This window comes from Monodon monoceros, unplaced genomic scaffold (assembly GCF_005190385.1).
Source record: "Monodon monoceros isolate NGI ecotype Baffin Bay Population unplaced genomic scaffold, NGI_Narwhal_1 Super_Scaffold_12, whole genome shotgun sequence".
Taxonomy (NCBI): domain Eukaryota; kingdom Metazoa; phylum Chordata; class Mammalia; order Artiodactyla; family Monodontidae; genus Monodon; species Monodon monoceros.
The window spans coordinates 58314742-58334341 of NW_021703768.1; the positions used below are offsets into that span (position 1 = coordinate 58314742).

Here is a 19600-nt window from a genome sequence, read left to right on the forward strand (position 1 = left end):
AACTCATTTTCTTTCATTTGAGAGAGTGTAGTTGTGTTCCTGCTGGGAAGTAGGGGAGAGGACTTCTTCACCTCAAAAATCACATTGACCTTATCGTTCTTCCATTCTGAGATTTAGGTTTCCGCCCCATATTTTTCTTCTCTTAGACATGGGGTGGCTCTTGGTGGGGTCCCAAAAAAGTGTTCCAGAGAGGATTCTTTCTCAGCTGTCAAGTGTGCTTTTTTCCCCATTCCAAAAGTGAGCCTGTTGAATATTATTCTACGAGTTTTGCAAATTAGGATGCCTAAGACATAGAGGTATGGAAATTTACAGATATATTAACCAGTGATTTATCTAAGAAGGTGGCTGTGGAAGTAGAAAGGAAATAAGAGGGTCTGAGTTCCTTGTGTTTTTCTGAGTAGTGTAGGGCACTTCTGTTTTCCATCTTTCCTTTCTAACTTTTTCAACTGTTTTCTCTCAGTAGCAAGCCCAATTTCATGAACTGTGTAGGGTTCGAGTGGCAGGACACCCACTGTCCTGACTATACCTGCGTGACCAAGAGGTAGCTCTGAAGTAATTTATTATTCATGCTAAATGCATTCACTGAGGTTTGAACTCTCAATTACCTAATATAGAGGTCAAATAACTTAGTTTTGTTTAATATGTACCAGTTAAGTACTTATTATATTTAAGCGTGAGAAAGGGCCTTAGAAATAACTTAGTCTTTGATCAGATGAGAAAAACTGAAGTCCTAGAAGTTGCCTTTTAAGTCGTTTTTGTAAAATGTAATCATATGTATTTTGGTGCATATCAATAGTATGACTGCTTTTGAAGGTATTTCCCAGAGATGAATGTATTAGCCACTAATGCTGACAAGTAAGAAGATTGAGGGATAGGAGAGACATGGGTTATGAAATGTTCATTTTGGAAATTGTCTACAGAAGTGTTATCTGGTTTGACATGATGCTTTTGCTGGTCTTTAATATATTCAGTCTCTCTTTCTCTTTTTGTAATAATGTTAGAATACAAGACCATCAGAGAAAGTTCTAGGGGAAATATAAAAGTTCCAGGGAAATTTCCTCTTCATAGCTGGGATTTTTTTTTTCCCTAAAGAATGATTCTGTGGATTAGAGGAAAATCAGTGATGTTCAGTGTGTTCACAGGTTGGGTACAATTACCTCTAACTTGCCTCTTATTTGGGGGGAATTTCCACAATGTTCTCTCCTTTGCAACCTAGAGTCTCAGATTGCAAATAGCCTGATTGAGTGGGGGAGATGGAACCATGAGGCAGACAGTCTGTTTCTCAGGCTCTATTGACAAAGGAAATGTGTGTCTGCTGAGTATTATCTCTGTTCTAAAAATAAATAAAATCCAGTTTGATGTCGTTGGTTATTTGGCTTCTATGTGCTAAGAAAATTCTATTAGCCTAGTAAACAGGGAGATGAATGTTTTCGGAGTAAAATTATAAGTGTAAGATTTCCTTTATTTCTCTAATATTTTAATATGAAAATTTTAAAGTATGCAGAAAAGCTGAAAGAATTATATATTAGAATACCTATTTCCACCACTTAGATTCTGTAAGTGTTAACATTGTGAGATAGTTGCTTTATCATACACTTATCCACCTATTCATCTATAAGATATATTTTTAATAGTTTCTATCCTTATCTTTAGAATAACCTTTAAAGCCTGAAAAATATATGTGTGTAAAAATAATATGTACAAAATACATCTGTGTGTTTGTATACATACACACACATACATACACACACATATGTATGACTGCTCTCTTTTGCTCCCTCTGGTAAGTTTTATAAGCTGTGATAACAGATTCTTTTTTGTAGAATTCAGGAAGAAGAATGGGATAAATACATCATACCTGCCAAATCAGAGTCTGAAAAGTACAAAGTGAGCCGAACTTTCAGCTTCCTCATGAACAGGATGACCAGCCCTCGGAATAAATCTAAGGTAATTAAGGTTTTATGGCTATCGTCTATAAAGCGTAGATGCTCAGTTTCTGAGCAATTAGTATAGTTTCCACTTTCCCTTTAAAATCATTTACCTTAGGTTTTGTACACACATATTTAAAAGCCTCTATATTCCTTATGGGGTATTGTCCAAGTCACTGAAAATACTGAGACCACTTCATCCTGGGTGCTGTTACATTTTGGCATTATCACACTTCTTGGTGTGTGGCCCTTCTGTCCTGATAGAACACGTAGAGACTTTGTATGACTTTTGTAAGTCAATTGGCTCTGAGCATTTCTCTTTTCTCCCCACTTTGCTGCTGCTGCCACATCTAAAGACAAAAGGCAAGGATGCCAAAGACAAAGAGAAACTGAGTCGACATCAGTTTGTCCCTGGAACATTTTCTGGGACTCTACAGTGTTTGGTTTGTGATAAAACGCTCCTGGGGAAAGAGTCGTTCCAGTGTTCCAGTAAGTTCTTGGGCCCCGTGTGTGCTGTCTTCGTGCGTGCTTTGCCGCCCCAAACAGTAAGCTCCCTGAGAATACTGCCAGTGCAGCATTCTCAGTGTGTTCATGGAGACTTTTGTTTTCACGTCTCTGTGTGGTTCCATCAGCAAGCAGTGACCCAGGACGGTTGAGTCAGTACTTTGTGTCCACAGGCGATAGTCTCTCCTAGAACCCAGACTGTTACACCTCACTGCCTTCTGATGTCTCCACTTGGATGTCTAAACAGCCTCTCAGACGGAGCTCCGTTCTCCCCGCTCTGTGCCCACCTACAAACTGACCCTCTCAGTTTAATGGCAGTTCCATCATTCCAGCCAAATGCTCGTGCCAAAAACCTTGGAGTATTTCTATATACCTCTCTTTCTCTCAGTGCCACGCTCTTCAGCATTCCTCCTGGCTCTATCTTCAAAATATATGTGGAAGTCAGCCTCTTCTCACCCCTGCCACCGTTATCACCCTGGTCTAAAGCCATCATTTCAGTAGCTTTGCAACTGGTCTCCTTGTGATTTTACTGCAAAAAGCATAGTTCTCAAAATCTCAGTCCGAGCGAGTTTGTCAAGGCATTTGTCCTTGTGTTCCAGATCCTCCGATGGCTTCCTGTCATCCTGAGCATGGCCAGAGCCCTGACAGTGGCTGCTGTGATCTCTCCTGTCATTCACTCCTCCCACTCTTCTGCTTCAGTCCCTCTGGCATCTTTGCCGTTCTTCTAATACTCCGGGCATCAGGCATGCTCCTGCCATGGGGCCTTTCCTGCGGTTCGCTCTGCCTGCAGTGCTCTCCCCTCAGTTAGCTGTGTGATTTGTCCCCTCACCTCCTTCAGGTCTGCTTCAAATAACACCCCCCAGTCAGGCCTTTCTTGACCACCCTCTGCTTGGCTCATTTGCCCCCTTTTCCTCCTTTTTATCCCACTATAGCATTCAACATCATCTAACTTACTCTCTGTTCTGTTTGTCAATTTTATTATCTGTCTCCTTCACCAGAATATAAACTCTACGAGGGATGGATTTTTGTCTGTTGATTTTGTTCTCTGCTATATCCACAGTGCCTAGAACAATGCTTTTGCATAGCAGGGGCTTAGTAAATATTTATGGAGTGAAAGAATATTTCAGTGCAAAAGAATTTAGGCCCAGGCAGGTGAAATCCATTTCATGGTGTTTGTTGGTGGCCAGAATTAGGGGAACATTTGGGGGGTGGGATGGGAGTACAAAGGGAGGTGAAGAGCAGAGGAAGGTTATATGTAAAGTTCTTCATTAAATTCCTAGAAATGATTAAATTAAAAATTTAAATGTATCCATTCACACTGTCTTTAATGATGCCAGTTTCACTGCATGCTTGAACCTTGCTTTCCTTGGAGACTTGATTTCTTTCTTTTATGTGACCTGAGATAGCATCAAGCAAAATAATAATAATAATAATAGTAAAACTACTCTAAAAAATAAAGTCTACTAATTAAAACACAAATAGCCTCAAGCAGTTCAGCTGTGATTTAATTTGCTAGTTTTTTAGAAGTTTGCCAAAAGTATTGTTTGTGGATTTTTTTTTTAAACATTCATTTTATTTATTTATTTGGCTGTGTTGGGTCTCAGCCACGGCACACAGGATGTTTTAGTTGCGGCATACGGGATCTTTTTAGTTGCGGCATGTGAGATCTCCAGTTGTGGCATGCGAACTCTCAGTTGTGGCTTGTGGGATCCAGCTCCCCGACCAGGGATGGAACCTGGGACCCCTGCCCTGGGAGCGTGGAGTCCCAGCCACTGGACCACCAGGGAAGTCCCTGTTCATGGGTTGTTAATGGCTTGCCCCCATGTCAGCAGTCAGTTTATGGGTTTGATGGCATATGTTTCATCGGTTGTGGCTCTTTTCTTGTTCATAGGGCTGGATCTCTTCAGCTGTACCCCCCAGCCACATCCATGACCTTTCCCTCCCCTCATTTTAAGACAAACTCCTCAAGTTGGGCAACCTCCACTCACTGCTCTGACGTCTATTCCTGCCACTTCTTCCTTAACCATCTGATTTTGGCCTCTGTTCCCACTACTTAACAGATGTCTTGCCCTTGACCTTAGCATCTTTCCTCGTTACTGTTCTCAGACTCACTGATCTCTCTCCTGTTTCCATGTTTATTGTCCCTTTGTGTAGGTAGATGTCCTCTTTTCCATGGCACACTACTCTTCTGTTTACCACCTGTATTGTCTCCTTTCTCCTAACTTTGAGTACCTTCCACACTCAGTTCTTGGGCATCTGTTCTTTTCTCGGTATTGTTTCTAAGTATAGTCATCCAGTCTTTTGTTCTAAAATACTGTACTTAAGCCTGTTCTTCCCAGATTCACGTCTTTATCGCTCACTTTCTAATTCCATATTTCTGGTTGCCAAGAGAGGCTGAGCCCCCATGTAACTTGTGGCTATATTTGAGCATTAAGGCAGAGCTACAGTGTAAACCAAGACCGTCCCGGTCACACCCTGTCTGTGGGCATCATCACCCAAAGATCTTCTTGTCTCCCAGACCAACGTGTCGAAAACCGACCTTACAGTCCACATGCAGAAGGCTGTTCTTGCTGTGTTGATGGTACCAGCTCGAACGCTGGGCATGTTGACTCTTAGTTCCTCTTCCTCCTGGCACCCCAGTCCACGTGGTCCTTCTTTCATTTCTTCTCACTGTTCCTGCTCTGGTGGCTTCTCATCACCACCTCTGGACTGCTGACAGCAAACTGTTCTAGTTTCCCCTCTCTCTAGGTATTTTCACTTACAATTTATTCTGGATACTTTCACCACCTTAATCTTAATGAAGCACTGCTTCCATCCGCACACATATGCTTGAGGACTTCTCTCTTTTTTGTTTACTGGACTAAGCCCAGGCTTTTCAGATGTGCATTCGGTTCTACCTGCATCCTGCTGGCTAGTCCTACGGTTACTTCCCTGTTCAGCCTTGGTTTACAACCAGAGGCCTTGCCAGGCCTGTTGTCTTTTCTCCCAGTGTGTATGTTTTCCTGCCTCTGTTCCTTCACTTACGATAATCTCCTCTCTCTCAGTTTTCCCTGCTCCTCTACTTCATCCAGATTTCTTGCCTCTTCTTGGGAGGTCTTCCTTGACCACTGTGGCCTGAGTTCCTGCACATCACACTTAGGATCTATTTATCCTATCCAGTTTAATACTGGGGCATGTACAGCCTCTTCTGATTTTAACTACTAGCATAGACTTTATGTTCTTGGAGGTCTGTAGTCACATAATGGTTCTTTTGTATCCCCTACAGCAGCTATCGCAAAGCTGGGCCCTTAGACACTCATATGTAGTTAATGATTACTGAAAGCTTAGGGATCACTGAAAGGCAAATTCATGCAGTACAGAATATGTTGGTTCATACTGAGTTGGTCAAGTGGGTTGTCATGAAAGTTTTAGTGGAAGATGGAGATTGCTGAAAGTACATAGATTATATTTAGCTTTTAAAATGGTCATTAATTTTTTTAAAAAAGGCAGCAGAATTCATAGAAGATACAAGGTTTAAGGAGAAACAAAATTATCCAGACTTTTACCACCTAGAGAAAATTGCTATTCATATTTTTATGGAATCCCTCCTAATCACTAAAAAAGTCAGCTTTGTATGCTAATGTCTCATTTGATGATATCAAATGTGCTTAATTGTTCCTTACTTGTTGTGCATTTAAGTTTTTTCCAATTTTTTCACAACGTAAATGATGTTGCAAGGAGCATTCTTTTCCACATATCACTGCCCACATCTTTGATCCTTGCCTTAGATTAAATTCTAGAATCAGTTTGAGTATATGTTTAATTTCCTCTTTAACCACAGTCTTTTAGAAGTTTTAAGATTTACAGTTTTGGGGGGAAGGGAGTATTGGGCATTTAAACTTTGGTTATTAAGTTTTTTACATTGGGTAGGAGAATACAACGTTCAGACTGCCGTTATTGGTAAATAATCCTACTTCATGGTGTATTTTTAAATTGTGAATATTAATATTTCTAATCTTAAAAATACAATATGATATAAAACAAATAATATAAATGTTCAAAATCTTGGTGTCTGTATTCTTCTTTATTAAAGCCTGAGTTGCTAGTTTTCCGCAAATATTGTATTTCTATAAAATTCTCCTTGTTTATAAATAGATTTCACTACCTATATTTTGATGTTACATTATTTGATGCACAGAAGTTTAATCACAACCTCACTGCATATTTAACTTTCATAAACTTAAAACTACCCTAATGCGGTTAAATGCCGTTTATAAGAATTTTACTTTGTTTAAAATTAATATTCTTCTTGCTTTCCTTTTGTTTGTATTTCTCTTACCTATTTCTGTGTTTTTAATTTGAGGTGTGTGTCTTTAATCTAGCTATAGGTAATCTGTAATGTAACTGAGAGACCTTGTTTTATAAGGGTTTTTTCCTTATTTACATTTAATTTTACAACTGTCAACTATCTTTTATAGTTCTTTGCTGTTTTCCTTGATGTCTGGTTCAGCTGTTTAGACCATGTGTTGTTGTCTTTTATCTTCTTCAGGGATTGGGCAAGATATGCTCTTTTAAGACTTAACTAATAATAACTTTAAGGCTGTGTGAGGCTTATAATTGAATACTCTTTTTTCCCTTATAGTTACCCTTTTTTCCCCCTAGCCTCTGTGAGTATGCTGAATTCATTATTATTACTTTTATAATGTGTGTTTAATCTTCCAGGAATAATTTTCTGTTTCAACAATAATTTGATATTTGTATTCAGTTCTGTGTCTCTACTTAACAATAATTTCTTAGATGTGATTCTTTGGTTTCAGTGCTCACTTTTGCTCTTTTTTTTTTTTCCTTCAATGAAGCTGATCCATTCTGAACTCTTAATTTTGATTCTGCTTTTAATAGGCAATAGGATTTCAGGTAATTTTTTTTCCAAGAAGGTTATTGGAGTAATCTGTTTTCTGAAATCTTGTGTATCTAAGGGTATATCTTCGCTTCTTTCACACAATAAAACCAGTTTTATCTGGCTAAATAAATTCTTCAGTCAAACCTTTTCCCCTCAAGACTCTGCCAACAGTGGTCCCTTATATCTGGGCATTTAATATTATAGTACAGTAGAAAATTCTGGGGCCGGCCTGTCCTCATTCCCTTGCTGGTAACCTGCTTTTTCTGCCTAGATGCTTGAGGACTTTTAATTTTTTGATCATAGGGATATTGTCAGACTGTGTCTATAGAATAGGTATAATTTAATGATTTTTTCCTAGAAAACAGTAAGACCTTTTGATTTGCCTTTTTTGGTTCTTTTTAAGCTTTCTAAAAGTTTTTGTCAGTTGCGGCTGTCAGTTGTTACTTCTGACCTCATTTTTCTGATTTCTTCCTTAGAGAAGTGTGATCTGTTATCTGTCATATTTGTATGACGCCTTGTTTGATAATTATACACTTCTTTTTCTCCACATTCTGGAGGGACTCTTTCAAGTTTAATTTCATAGCACTGCTTTGATACTTTGTCACATCGAATCTTCTCAATTTGGTTTAAATTCCGCTCTCTTGCTCTTTTTTCTTCCTTGTAGTACTTTGTCGTCTCACAAAGCTCCGTTTCCCTGTCATCCTGTTGGCCTATGGTCACATCCTATACTCCCTTCACGGCCTTTTTGTCCTATTTTATGTCTGTTTTGTGTCTCTTAGGGAGGACACATTTCAAATATCCAAATTTTTCTTCTCCATTTCTGGATTTCATAATATTCAGTGGCTCCCTCTTCCTGTGAGTTTTCAGTATAACTTTGTTCTGTGGTACCTCCTAGCTTCTACTTTTTTCCTTATCCTTTCATTCTCTTGTTCTGGGGTGAGGAGAGAGCCATGCCATTTTGATGTTTGCCTGCAGGACCAGTACGTGGACCAGCCTGTCTTCTGCTCACTGGCCATTGAGGTGTTGGCTGGGTGCCACCGAAGACCTACAGCGGGAGGAAGGTTGCGGGCTCAGCATCTTGCTCCATTCTCAAGGGGCCGCAGTCACTGTTTGACGGGCCTCAGTGAGCCCTGCTACCCTTGTGGAAGGATTTTTCTCCTGAAGTTTCTGATAAGCCTCTGGCTCCTCCATGTGCACTCAGCGTCTCGGGGTGGGGTGGGCAGGATGAGGGTGTGGTGGTAGGTGATGTGAAGGTGGGAGAGCAGAGGGGGCAAGAAGACAGCAGCCTGGCAGGAAGTAGTCCCCGTGCAGGGAGCTCTCTGAGCCTGCGGACACGAGGGGGCAGGCAAAGTGTTCCCTTACTTCTTTCAGTGAGATGCGGCCACGTTGTTTTGTGAAGTAAAATGTAGGCAAGCTGCTAACTTTTCTCTTTTAATTTGGTTTCCTCTAGTTAGTAGGAATTCTCTCGGAGCCTGACAGTACATTTTCTCTAGCATTGTTGTGCATTTTCTTTCTTTCCGTCTTCATAGGCGTTTTCCCTGGGGCGCGAGCAGGCAGTTGCCATATGTCAGGAGTCCCTTACTAGTATAGGGCATATAGTAGTACCTGAGTTCTCAGGCAGACACAGAAGTGTATGTCATGCATGATTTCAGGTTTCATAATCGATAAGACCCTGTGCAGAAGGGGAGGAATCTCTCCAAGGAATCTAAAATATTAACAGTGCGACCGGCAGTTAAGTCTGTCCATACGGGAGTCGACTGTATTCATTGTACTGCACCATTTTATATAAGGGACTTGAGCATCCCCAGGGGCTCCTAGAACCAGTCCCCCAAGGACAGCGAGGAAGGGCTACAGAGGGTGTGCCCCCAACAGAACTTCAGGAAATTCTAAAGAATGTACTAAAAGCAATCCAGAAAAAAGATGGGAGAAGCAGGAAAGAATGAAGAACATTGACAGTGTAAAACAATAATACTGTCCGCTGGGCTTAAACCAGCAAGATGAACACATAAGAGGGAGAGGAAGTGAGGTTCATATATTCAGATATCCTTGTGTGGTTTGAAGGACCGTAAAGCTATTCATTTCAGATTTTACTAAGTTAAATATGAATGTCAAAATATCTAGGGTAAAAATTGTTAAGCTAAAAATATGTCCCATACTTGTAAAAATTAAGAAAGTAATTAGAAAAACTATTTAATTGATCCAAAAAAAGCCAGAGAGGAATAAAAATAGAAAAGAAAGCAATATAAAGCACAAAGTAAATGGACAAACTAATCCAAAGAGAGCACTGATTACCATATAAATTGTAAAAGAGTATATAAAATACAAATAACTAAAAATATTAATTTAAAAAGGACAAAGAGGGAACTCCCTGGCGGTCCAGTGGTTAGGACTCCGTGCTCTCACTGCAGGGACCGGGTTCGATCCCTGGTCAGGCAACTAAGATCCCACAAGCCACTCGGCCAAAAAACAAACAAACAAAAAACAGATTGTCAGAATGGATTATAGAAAATACAGCGTTATATTGCTGACAAGAAATATCTAAAGGTTTAATTTTCAGAAAGATCGAAAGTAGAGGAATGCAAAACGATAAGGATACACTTGTATTTAGACAAACTAAGGGAAAGAAAGCAGATGTAGCCATGTTATTATCAGGCAGGCAAAATAGAATTTAATGCAAAAAGCGTTACTAGACGTTCTGCTCTGGTGGTGGGGCTACATGTGATTTAAATATTTTTTCTTTCCCTTTTAAGTTTTCTAAATATTTTTAATGTTTATGTGTTATTTTTACAATGACCCTTAAAAGCATGATGTAGTCATATGCATTTCACTTTGCAGATTAACTTAAATAAGATGGACACGTTTCTATCTTTTCCTTTTGTTCCAGACTGTAATGCAAATGTACATAAGGGCTGTAAAGATGCCGCCTCTCCGTGTACCAAGGTAATCTCTCAGTCGTGTGTGAATATCACATGCTTGTATGCAGCTTGTTGCTTCACGTTATCTGTTTAGGTTTTCAGATTTACTAGTTATTACTGTCTAGATTTATTTTTAAAGTGGTCATTGTGGTGATAAAATAACACATGCTCAAAGTGTATACCTATTCAGTTAACTATGCACTTGTAGAAGTAGAGGGAACGCTCCATTTGCGCTACATGATGTGGGTCGGTTAGGCTTTCTGTCAGGACCTGCTTGGTTTACCAGTGCAAACCCTGAGCATATGTAAATGGAGTCTAGAGCAGTAATTCTCAACCATCAGCACACATCAGATTCGCCTGGAGGGCCTGTTAAAACACAGATATCTGGGCCCCGCTCCCAGAATTCCTCATCCAGTAGGTCTGGGTGGATTCTGAGAATTTGCATTTCAAACATGTTCCCAGGTGATGCTGCTGATCCTGGGACCACAGTGTAAGGCCCACTGGACTAGAGGAATGTTCTCTGTGTTTGGGGGTGGGCTTGAGTAGATGGAGGTATTTATCATTGCGGTCCTTTGTCTCCCACTCTAAAGCCATGCCAGAAATGCACATGAGTGAGCGTGATGATCCTTCAGAGGGAAGCATGGAGTCCCCAACTCTGTGTTACTTGAAACACACATTGTGTCAGGCCACAGAGTTGAGGATGACATTCCAGTGTTCAAGGTCATTGTGTCCTGTAGGCGGGAGGAATAGCCAGGAACAGAAAGAACAAATAGGAGAAAGGCAGTGCTGATAAGAACTCCTTTTTGAGCCTGGGTTTGCACACAGGAACTGGAGATTTTCGGTTCCATCGGGCTTTTACTAAAGCTGGGATCTTGCTGAGACGTGCTCATGAGGCACACCTTCCTTATAACTTGCTCATCTCACTGTCATCACATTTTTCTCTTTGTTGTGTTTTATGTCTTTTGCTTTGAATTCCTCTGTTTGAAAGAAAATAACAAAGAAAATGGCACAGATGAGAAGCCTGTTCTGTGTAACTGTGGACATTCTTGTAGTCCAGTGGTGCTTTGATCTTACTTTTGGCGTTTCTAATGTTCTTTACAGAAATTCCAAGTGAAATATAATAAGAACAAACCGCAGACCATCCTTGGAAGTAAGTGATGTGGAAAACGGCAAGAACTTTTTTCAGTTTCATACATACACACATTTTTTCCAATGTAAAATACCCCATCCTTTTGTTCTCTCATTTGCCCAATTATTGCTTCTTTCATAGCATATGCTGGGTGTAATTGGCATAATTTTTAGTTATACAAAGAAGTCAAGAATGTCATAAACTCTGGCAGACTACTAGCCTTTGCGCTACATGTACTACATGATCTTTATATTAGGGAAGGCTGAATGGAGGAGGTATTATGATGTTGCCTCAATTTTAAGATGCGAACTGGTGTAATACGTGCTGCGCTATTGATAACAGCCTCTTGGGGGAAAAGAGAAACACTACGTTAAATGTACATAATTTTATGTTTTCCTAGCAGTGGCACATATTTATCTTGACCAATACATACCATATGCTTCTTAAGAATCACAAAGTTAGGAAAAAGTCTTCAAGTTGAGAATCTATAGATCCTTATCAGTCTCTGTTGCTCCTTATCAGAGCAACCTGATACTTTTTAGTAGCCTTGCCTGAGGCTGTGATCTCATGAGCTGCATTAGGATGGCAGTTGAAATTTCAGGGCCTACCTGAGTTTTGTTTGCATATGCTTAAACTCAGTGGTTCTCTTTTCCTTGAATTAATACATTGTTGAAATGTAAACAATTTCTCTTAGATAATTGGCAGTCCATGACAGTCTTTACATTGCTCGCAAGGATGGGTCACACCACTGTCCCCCTGAGTGAAAATCCTTTGATTTGATGTGAGCAATTTTGCAATTTCTTTTGCCTCAGATACTACATAGCTTGCCTTGTGGCAGGCATTTTAAGTTTGTGGTCACTTTTCACTTCAATGCTTCCATAGTGTGGCCAGTGTTTTAAAAGCCACTTGAATCGGGGGTCAATGAAATATGCAAATTAATGGTGACGTGTGACTGTGTGTGATGTTACGCAAGGGTAAACTAGTGCAGGCAGTAACAAGTGTGACATTGTTTACTCCCCTGCTTCTTCACCAGAAGTCCTTTCGACCTCAGTTGGAACGTACTTCTCAATTTCATAAGGTTAAGCATGAAAATAATTTAAAAGCATCTTAGAATTGATAGAATACCATTTGTTCCTCCTCTTAACTTAGGAATAACATTAAATCATACATGTGTAGAATCCTTTGTAATATCTTAGGGTTCAATATAAGTATTTTTCCCCTTTACTTAAGAAAGGTGTGTGCCAAGCACATAATATCATAGGATTGAAATATTTTCGGAGAGTCACTTTTTAATACACATCAAATGTAAATGCGTGGATGCCCATAACATTTCAAACTGACCAGAAAGGTACTGAGGCATCATTTCATTTTCCATATGTGAGAGAGAACAGCCCAGCTTGGCTTGAAGGTTTCATCTGCCTGACATTCTTATACCATAAAGAACAGACGCCCCAGCATTGTTCCAATCTGTTTACATGCTCTGTGTGTGTGTGTGTGTGTGTGTGCTTGTTTATACACACAGTGTACGTTCTAGTAATAGTGCTAATAACACCTTGTATCTAATTAAAGCTGGCTCTAGGGAGAACACGCAGTGGTTTATGGGCAAGCAGTCCCAGTGTTTCCCCATTCCATTTTCTTGTCTGTTTGTGTAATTCCAGCCACCCACAGTCTCCAAGTGGATATGCTGAAGCAGGCCTGCAGCCTGGGTACCAGGAGGGTGTGAACTGGAAGGGACATTTGAAGCAGGTGTTGGGATGTGGCAGGGAGACTAGTTTCAAGTCTGGGCTTGTGACACATTAGAAGTGGCCATTGGAGTGTTCGGCTTTCTGGCTTTTAAGAGATCATCTTTACTCGTTGGGATTACTGCCCGCCATGGAAACCTCATGAAGCATCCATTCTGATTTCCAGATTCTTCATTTAGAGACGTCCCACCGCCTGGGCTCTCCTTGCACCCTTCCTCCTCCATGCCTGTTGGGTTGCCGACGGGGAGGAAGGAAGCAGCAGGGCAAGTCCATCCATTGTCCAGAAGCGTTCCAGGCATCACCTTGGAAAGGTAAGGCTCAGTGTGGTCTTACACCTTGACATCTCAGAGCTGCTGCCGGGGCTGACTTTTCTCCCTGTCCTTCCAGCTTCAGGAGGTCAGGGGCATCCTTGGAGTCCGAAAGTGACGGGAGCACCTGGAAAAGCAGGTCTCAGTCTGATGAGCTGTTCCAGCCCATGGGCTCACCTCCCTCCACGGACTCCTTCTTAATGGAAGGTGAGGAGAAGACGCCTTTGCATTTACTTGGGTTTCTGTGAGCATTTGCCGAAAGGAATGTTTTCTGAAGGATGTAAGATGGAAACGTTTTCTTTTATTCTTTTTAAAAGAATTCTGTTTCATGGTGTCACTTAGCTACAGGTTCTTCTGATTAAAAAGAATGCAAATTGAGCCACAGAGGAGACTCCCAGATAGTGAGCAAGGAAACATGCTGCATCTTTTTAAAGGGACATATTCCCCAAAGAATATGTCATAAACGTCATGAAGAGAAAGAAATATGTGCTTGTTCTTCTTTAAAAATGTTTTACAGCCATTGATGAATTGGTATAGGATCATACATTAAAAATACATATTTCGGTTACTTAAGACTGGACTTGCCTGGATCGCTGAGATATTTATCCCCGTATGTTGCCTCCTACTTCTAGGGGAATGAAAGCATTTTTAAAAACCATGTTTTTGGAAAGGACAATCTGGGGAATTGCTTGTTGTATCCTAGCGTTATTAATAGGCAAAGGAAAACCAAATGAAGGGGGAGTAGTGATGAGAGAAGGGGGTCGACTCTTCCCCAGGAATCTGCTTATTTTAAATCCATTGTCATCACATCTTGACTCCTCTGAGCTAGAATATCTCTAAGGAGTGCCGTTTGGACAAATAGAATTTAGTTTTCCTGAAAGGGGTATATGTGTGTTGTCAAATTCTATCAGAAAAATCTGTACTCACATGTGACTGGAGGCCTTATACCCTGCTTCATGTTTATATTAAGGACAGCAAGCCAAGTAAAGAGCAAATAAAACGGACAAGTACAAGATTCAGTTTTGAGTAAACAGCGCAAAGCAACCCAGGGCAAAAGAAATCAGTGGGTTTAAGATTCTGTAAGGACATCGTGGACTCTGCAGGTTACCAAAAATAAAACTAAAATAGAGCAAGTCAAAAAGAAAACAAACAAAAGAATCTTCAGTATATATATATATTTTTGGCATATACACAATCACTATTTTAATACCTGATTCTGCTTTGCTTTCATGAGGGCGATCTTGATTTGAACCATTTCGCTTGTTTGGTTTCAGATGTTTCAATTGCATATCACAGTATTTTGGCTTAGTTGTTTCTGTGTTCATAGCAGGTTTCTTTAGGGTGATGAATCCATAAACATGGGCACCTGTGAAGGTCTGTTTGTGTTATGTGTGTTCACCCACTTCTGTCTTTTCTTTTCTTTCTTCAACGCACATTAGATGTCGTGGATTCATCTCTGTGGAGTGACCTCAGCAGTGACGCCCAGGGGTTTGAAGCAGAATCTTGGAGTCTGGTGGTGGACCCCTCATTTTGTAGTAGGCAGGAGAAGGATGTCATCAAAAGACAGGATGTCATTTTTGGTAAGCATTTCAAACACTCTCTCTGAGCTCCGGCAGTGTGGTGCAGAGGAAAGTACATGGCATTTGAAACCATACGTACCTGGATTCAAGGCGAGGTTCAAGTCCCGGTTCTACCATTTCCTAGTTACTTGGTCTCAGATAAAATATTTAACTCACATGGACCTCAGTTTTTCCTTTTGTAAAGTGAGGATAACGATACTCTGGATTAAAATGTTGTGAGGCTTAAATGAGGCATTGTCTGTACCTGGTATAAGCAAATTTTATGTCTTCTACCCTTTTCTAGTTTACTTAGGCATGGTCTCTACTCTTTCACCTCTTCTGTTGTACGAATCACAGTGACTGTTCACATATTTTAAGGTAGGGCAGTCAGGGCTGCTGCATGCAGGGCCCTGTAGTTTGCCTGCACACAGCCAGAGACTGCGACTCACATAGACGCAGAGGAACTGGCGGCACCTCGCTTAGGGCCGTGTGTGATTGTGTGCCTCAGTCCCGAGTATGGAGTTCAACTGTGGGAGGCTTTACGATTGCATGCTATTTGGGGTGAAGGCCGTCTGAATTAAGGGAGGTTAGATTATAGACTAGTTAGGAAAAAAAGAACTTTAAAAAATTTTCAAGTATGAAGTAGATGCTAAAAAGTGGTTCCAAGAAGATACCTTACTTTAAATATGAGATTAACTCTTAGTTTTTGCTAATCCTGTGTGCGCAAAGCATGGGCCGCAAAGGCCGGTGGCGACGACGGCCGCTTTTCTCCTGTGTGAAGTGGTGGTTATGTAGATCAGAGGAGCCGATGTGTAGTGTGCTGGCATCTAGGGCTGTGCAGGTGGGAGCTACCTTGGAAAGAGTGATGCTGTCCCCTTTAGTATGTCTCACTTAATTTATATTATACTGTAATTTTTCTTCATTTATTTCTTGATTTCATATATTATTAAAAATAATCTCACCCATGTGGGATGAATTATCATGTCGTGTAGTTCACAGTATGGCCTCAGGGTCAGAAAGTCTTGTGTTCTAGGGAAAATCCCTCACCTCTCTTCTTCACGTCTCTCTTTTAAAGATAAGGAACATCATTCCTATTTTTGGGGTCATAATAGATAAATGGATTAACGGATATGGTAGATGCTTAGTATGGAGTAGGTATTAAAAATATGGTAGGATACAATAATAATAATAATTTAAAGTTAGTTCCCAATTAGAGTTTTGTTTATGATAAAATAATAAACAAAGCTACGTGTAGATTTGTTTACCCTCCATGGCTGATGTTTTGTGTTCTTTTTCAAAACATGAGTTTGGAAATACTCATTAACCTAGAACTTGTACTTCTGATGCTCCTACAAATTGTGAATTATTGTTTTCTCTCATGATGCATTTTTAAAATTGAGATATAGTCACAAAACATTGAGATATAAAATTCACCCCTTTACAGTGCATAATCTATACTGTAGTATATTTGTAAAGTTTTAGTATATTTATCAAGTTGTGCAACCATCAACCACTGTTTAATTCCAGAGCATTTTCATCACTCCAGAAAGAAACCCTATGCCCATTAGCAGCCACTCCCCTTTGTCCCCTCCCACCAGTACCTGGCAACCACTAATCTACTTTCTGTCCCTATGAATATGTCCCTATGAACATTACAATATTTAGTGTTTTGGGCCTGGCTTCTTTCACTTAACATATTGTTTTCAAGGTTCATCCATGCTGTAATAGAAATCAGCACTCTATTCCTTTTTGTGGCTGAGTAATATTTCATTGTATAGATATACCACACTTTGTTCATCTAATCATGACTTGATGGTCATTTTGGGTTGTTCCCACTTTGGGGGTCACATCGTACTTTATGTTTAACCTTTTGAAGAACTGCCTGTTTTCCAAAGCAGCTGTACCATTTTACATTCACACCAGTAATGTATGAGGGTTTCAATTTCTCCACATCTTACCAAGGCTTCTTTATTGTTCATCCTTTAACCTACAGTTATTGTAGTGTGTGTAAAGTGGTGTTTCATTGTGGTTTTGGTTTGTATTTCCCTGATGGCTAATGATGTTGTGCATCTTTTCATGTGCACATTGGCTATTGGTATATCTCTTTAGAGAAACATCTATTCAAATCTTTGGCCTATTTTGAAGTGGGTTTTTTGTCGTTGTTGAGTCATAAGAGTTCTTTATATATTCTGGACCTCAAGTCCGTTATCAAATACATGATTTGCAAATATTTTCTCCCATTGTATGGGTTGTCTTTTCACTCTCTTGATGATGTCCCTTGATCATGACACATGGTTTTCTCCTGGAGAAAATGGAATTTCAGAGACAGATCCAATAACAGAAAGGACCTACTGTTGTATGCATTGAGGAACTTTATTATATTTAATTCAACATAATTCACCAAATTAATTGTGCTCCTACTCAATACAAAACACACACAAAAAAAATGAAAGAAGGAAAAAGAAGGAAAAGAGGTGAACTAAGTTACATTTTATAGAGCATTCAGGGGAAAATAAAACCTGGTGCCCAACTGAAGATACCTAAAGATGTTAGCTGGTTATATTATGAAAGTTTGATACATTGGATTCTTACATCTTGGACTTGACTTATACATATCCTCATATAATGTCTGGAAAAAAGAGAATAGTTTAATATTTTGAGCTTACATTAAATGTTTAATTAATGCTGACTTCAACAGTAGAAGAACATTATTATTCCTAAACATTCCCTCTTTTTTTTTTTATTTGTGTAACATACAGTGTTTAGCTACTAATTTAGGTCAATAGGGATACTTTTTTAAAAATTGAGGTATAATTGACATACAACATTATATTAGTTCCAGGTGTACAACTTAATGATAATTGTCTATATTGCAAAATGATCACCACAGTAAGTCTAGTTAACATCAGAGGACACTTGTTTTTTTAAAGCTTGTTTTTGCTCACCTGTTTCAGAGCTAATGCAGACAGAAATGCATCACATCCAGACCCTGTTCATCATGTCCGAGATCTTCAGGAAAGGGATGAAGGAGGAGCTGCAGCTTGACCACAGCACTGTGGATAAAATCTTCCCCTGTTTAGATGAGTTACTTGAAATCCACAGGCATTTCTTCTATAGTATGAAGGAGCGAAGGCAAGAATCCTGTATTGGCAACGACAGGAATTTCGTCATCAACCGAATCGGAGATATTCTAGTACAACAGGTGAGAAAGGTTTAAAGGTCTTAAAACCTCAAAGCCTAAAGGTATGCAGACTGTCTAGAGTATTCAAAGCCTGCAGAGAACTGGAATTGATTTCATTATGATTATTGACAGATGGGTTTAGCTGGTTGTCTTTTATTTGATGTTGGTGTGTATGACTGATGTCTGAGAGTTTTTAATAGCCAGTGACTCTTCTGTGTGTCACAGGACTTGGCTGGAGAAAATTTACTTAGACTTTTTTTTTTTTTTTTTGCCGCGCTGTGTGGCTTGCAGGATCTTAGTTCCCCAAGCAGGGCCTGAACCCTTGCCCTCTGCAGTGAAAGTGTGGAGTCCTAATCACTAGACCACCAAGGAATTCCCTACTTAGACTTCTTGATATGATGGGCTCTCTAGTAACATGCCTTCCTGAGTGGCCCGTGATAGTCTCACCGATATCTCCAAGATAAGTGCTGCCTAATTTTAGGAAGAGTGAGGCAGATCTATTATCATGAAAGCCCTGGCGTTCATGCCTGGGGGATAAGACAAGCAAATCTCACTCAAAGGAGGCACTTTTTAGGTGCTTGGGATGTTTGAAGCATCAGTGAGAATGGGCTGTGCCACTCTCCTAGTTAAAAAAAAAAAACAAAAACACCTTACTTTTGACAATTTGTATTGGTCCCCGATCTCTCTGAAAGAGGCTCTGCATTTAAAACATGCTAATACAGAAGTTAAATAACATGTATCCAGCAGCCTTAACATGGCAGGGACTTTCAAGGTACTTCCATTATATTACCTCAGTTAACCATCACAACACAGTGAGGCAAATATTTATTTTCCCTAAAACTGAGGCATGGAGAAGTAATGACTTTCTCAAGGTCACACATCTCATAAGTGGCATAGCTGGGATCTGAGTTAAGAATATATCTTTGTGATAACCACAGTGACATTCTGGGGAGGCTTTCTAACATCACTAGTCTGTAAGTCCCAGTGAGGCAGGGAGCCTCGTCTCTTTGGTTACCACTGTATTTCAACACCTAGAACAGTGCTTGGTACTATAAGTATTTATTGAATGAAGGGGTCACCTGGGAAAAACACACCAGGAATTCACTCCAATGCTATGTTTTGCAGTCACTTACAGCATTTGAGGAAAGGCATGGAGATCTATCGCTAATTACTTTAGTTTGGCGTTCTCTAAGTAGACGCCAAAATGCCCCCTCCAAAATATTAATTTTGTATCAGTTTCACCCTGTCACACACACCGGTTGAGTTTAGCTGTTGGTCTATACGTTAAACATTTAAATATGCTTAAATAACGAATATTTTTAATACACAAAAAGAATCCTGACAATTGCCCAAAATCTTCTTCCTCATGTCTAACAATGTAAAAATCCACACTAGTAATACGTTTCTAATCAAAGCACTATTTGCTTTGCGTATTATCTTTAAAGTCCTAGACCT

The 19600-nt window shown here is 39.9% G+C and overlaps 1 protein-coding gene across 2 annotated transcripts in view; it reads left to right on the forward strand.

Moving 5' to 3' along the window:
- The window catches only part of ARHGEF28 (Rho guanine nucleotide exchange factor 28), a 309995-nt gene that overhangs the window by 214386 nt on the left and 76009 nt on the right, over positions 1-19600 (forward strand). For both annotated transcript variants that reach the window (XM_029216894.1, XM_029216896.1), the window contains 8 exons: positions 1824-1947; positions 2285-2417; positions 10196-10251; positions 11328-11376; positions 13264-13408; positions 13485-13612; positions 14845-14985; positions 17919-18166. In XM_029216894.1, the coding sequence (XP_029072727.1) occupies positions 1824-1947; positions 2285-2417; positions 10196-10251; positions 11328-11376; positions 13264-13408; positions 13485-13612; positions 14845-14985; positions 17919-18166 (1024 nt within the window). The remainder of the gene's footprint in view (positions 1-1823; positions 1948-2284; positions 2418-10195; positions 10252-11327; positions 11377-13263; positions 13409-13484; positions 13613-14844; positions 14986-17918; positions 18167-19600) is intronic.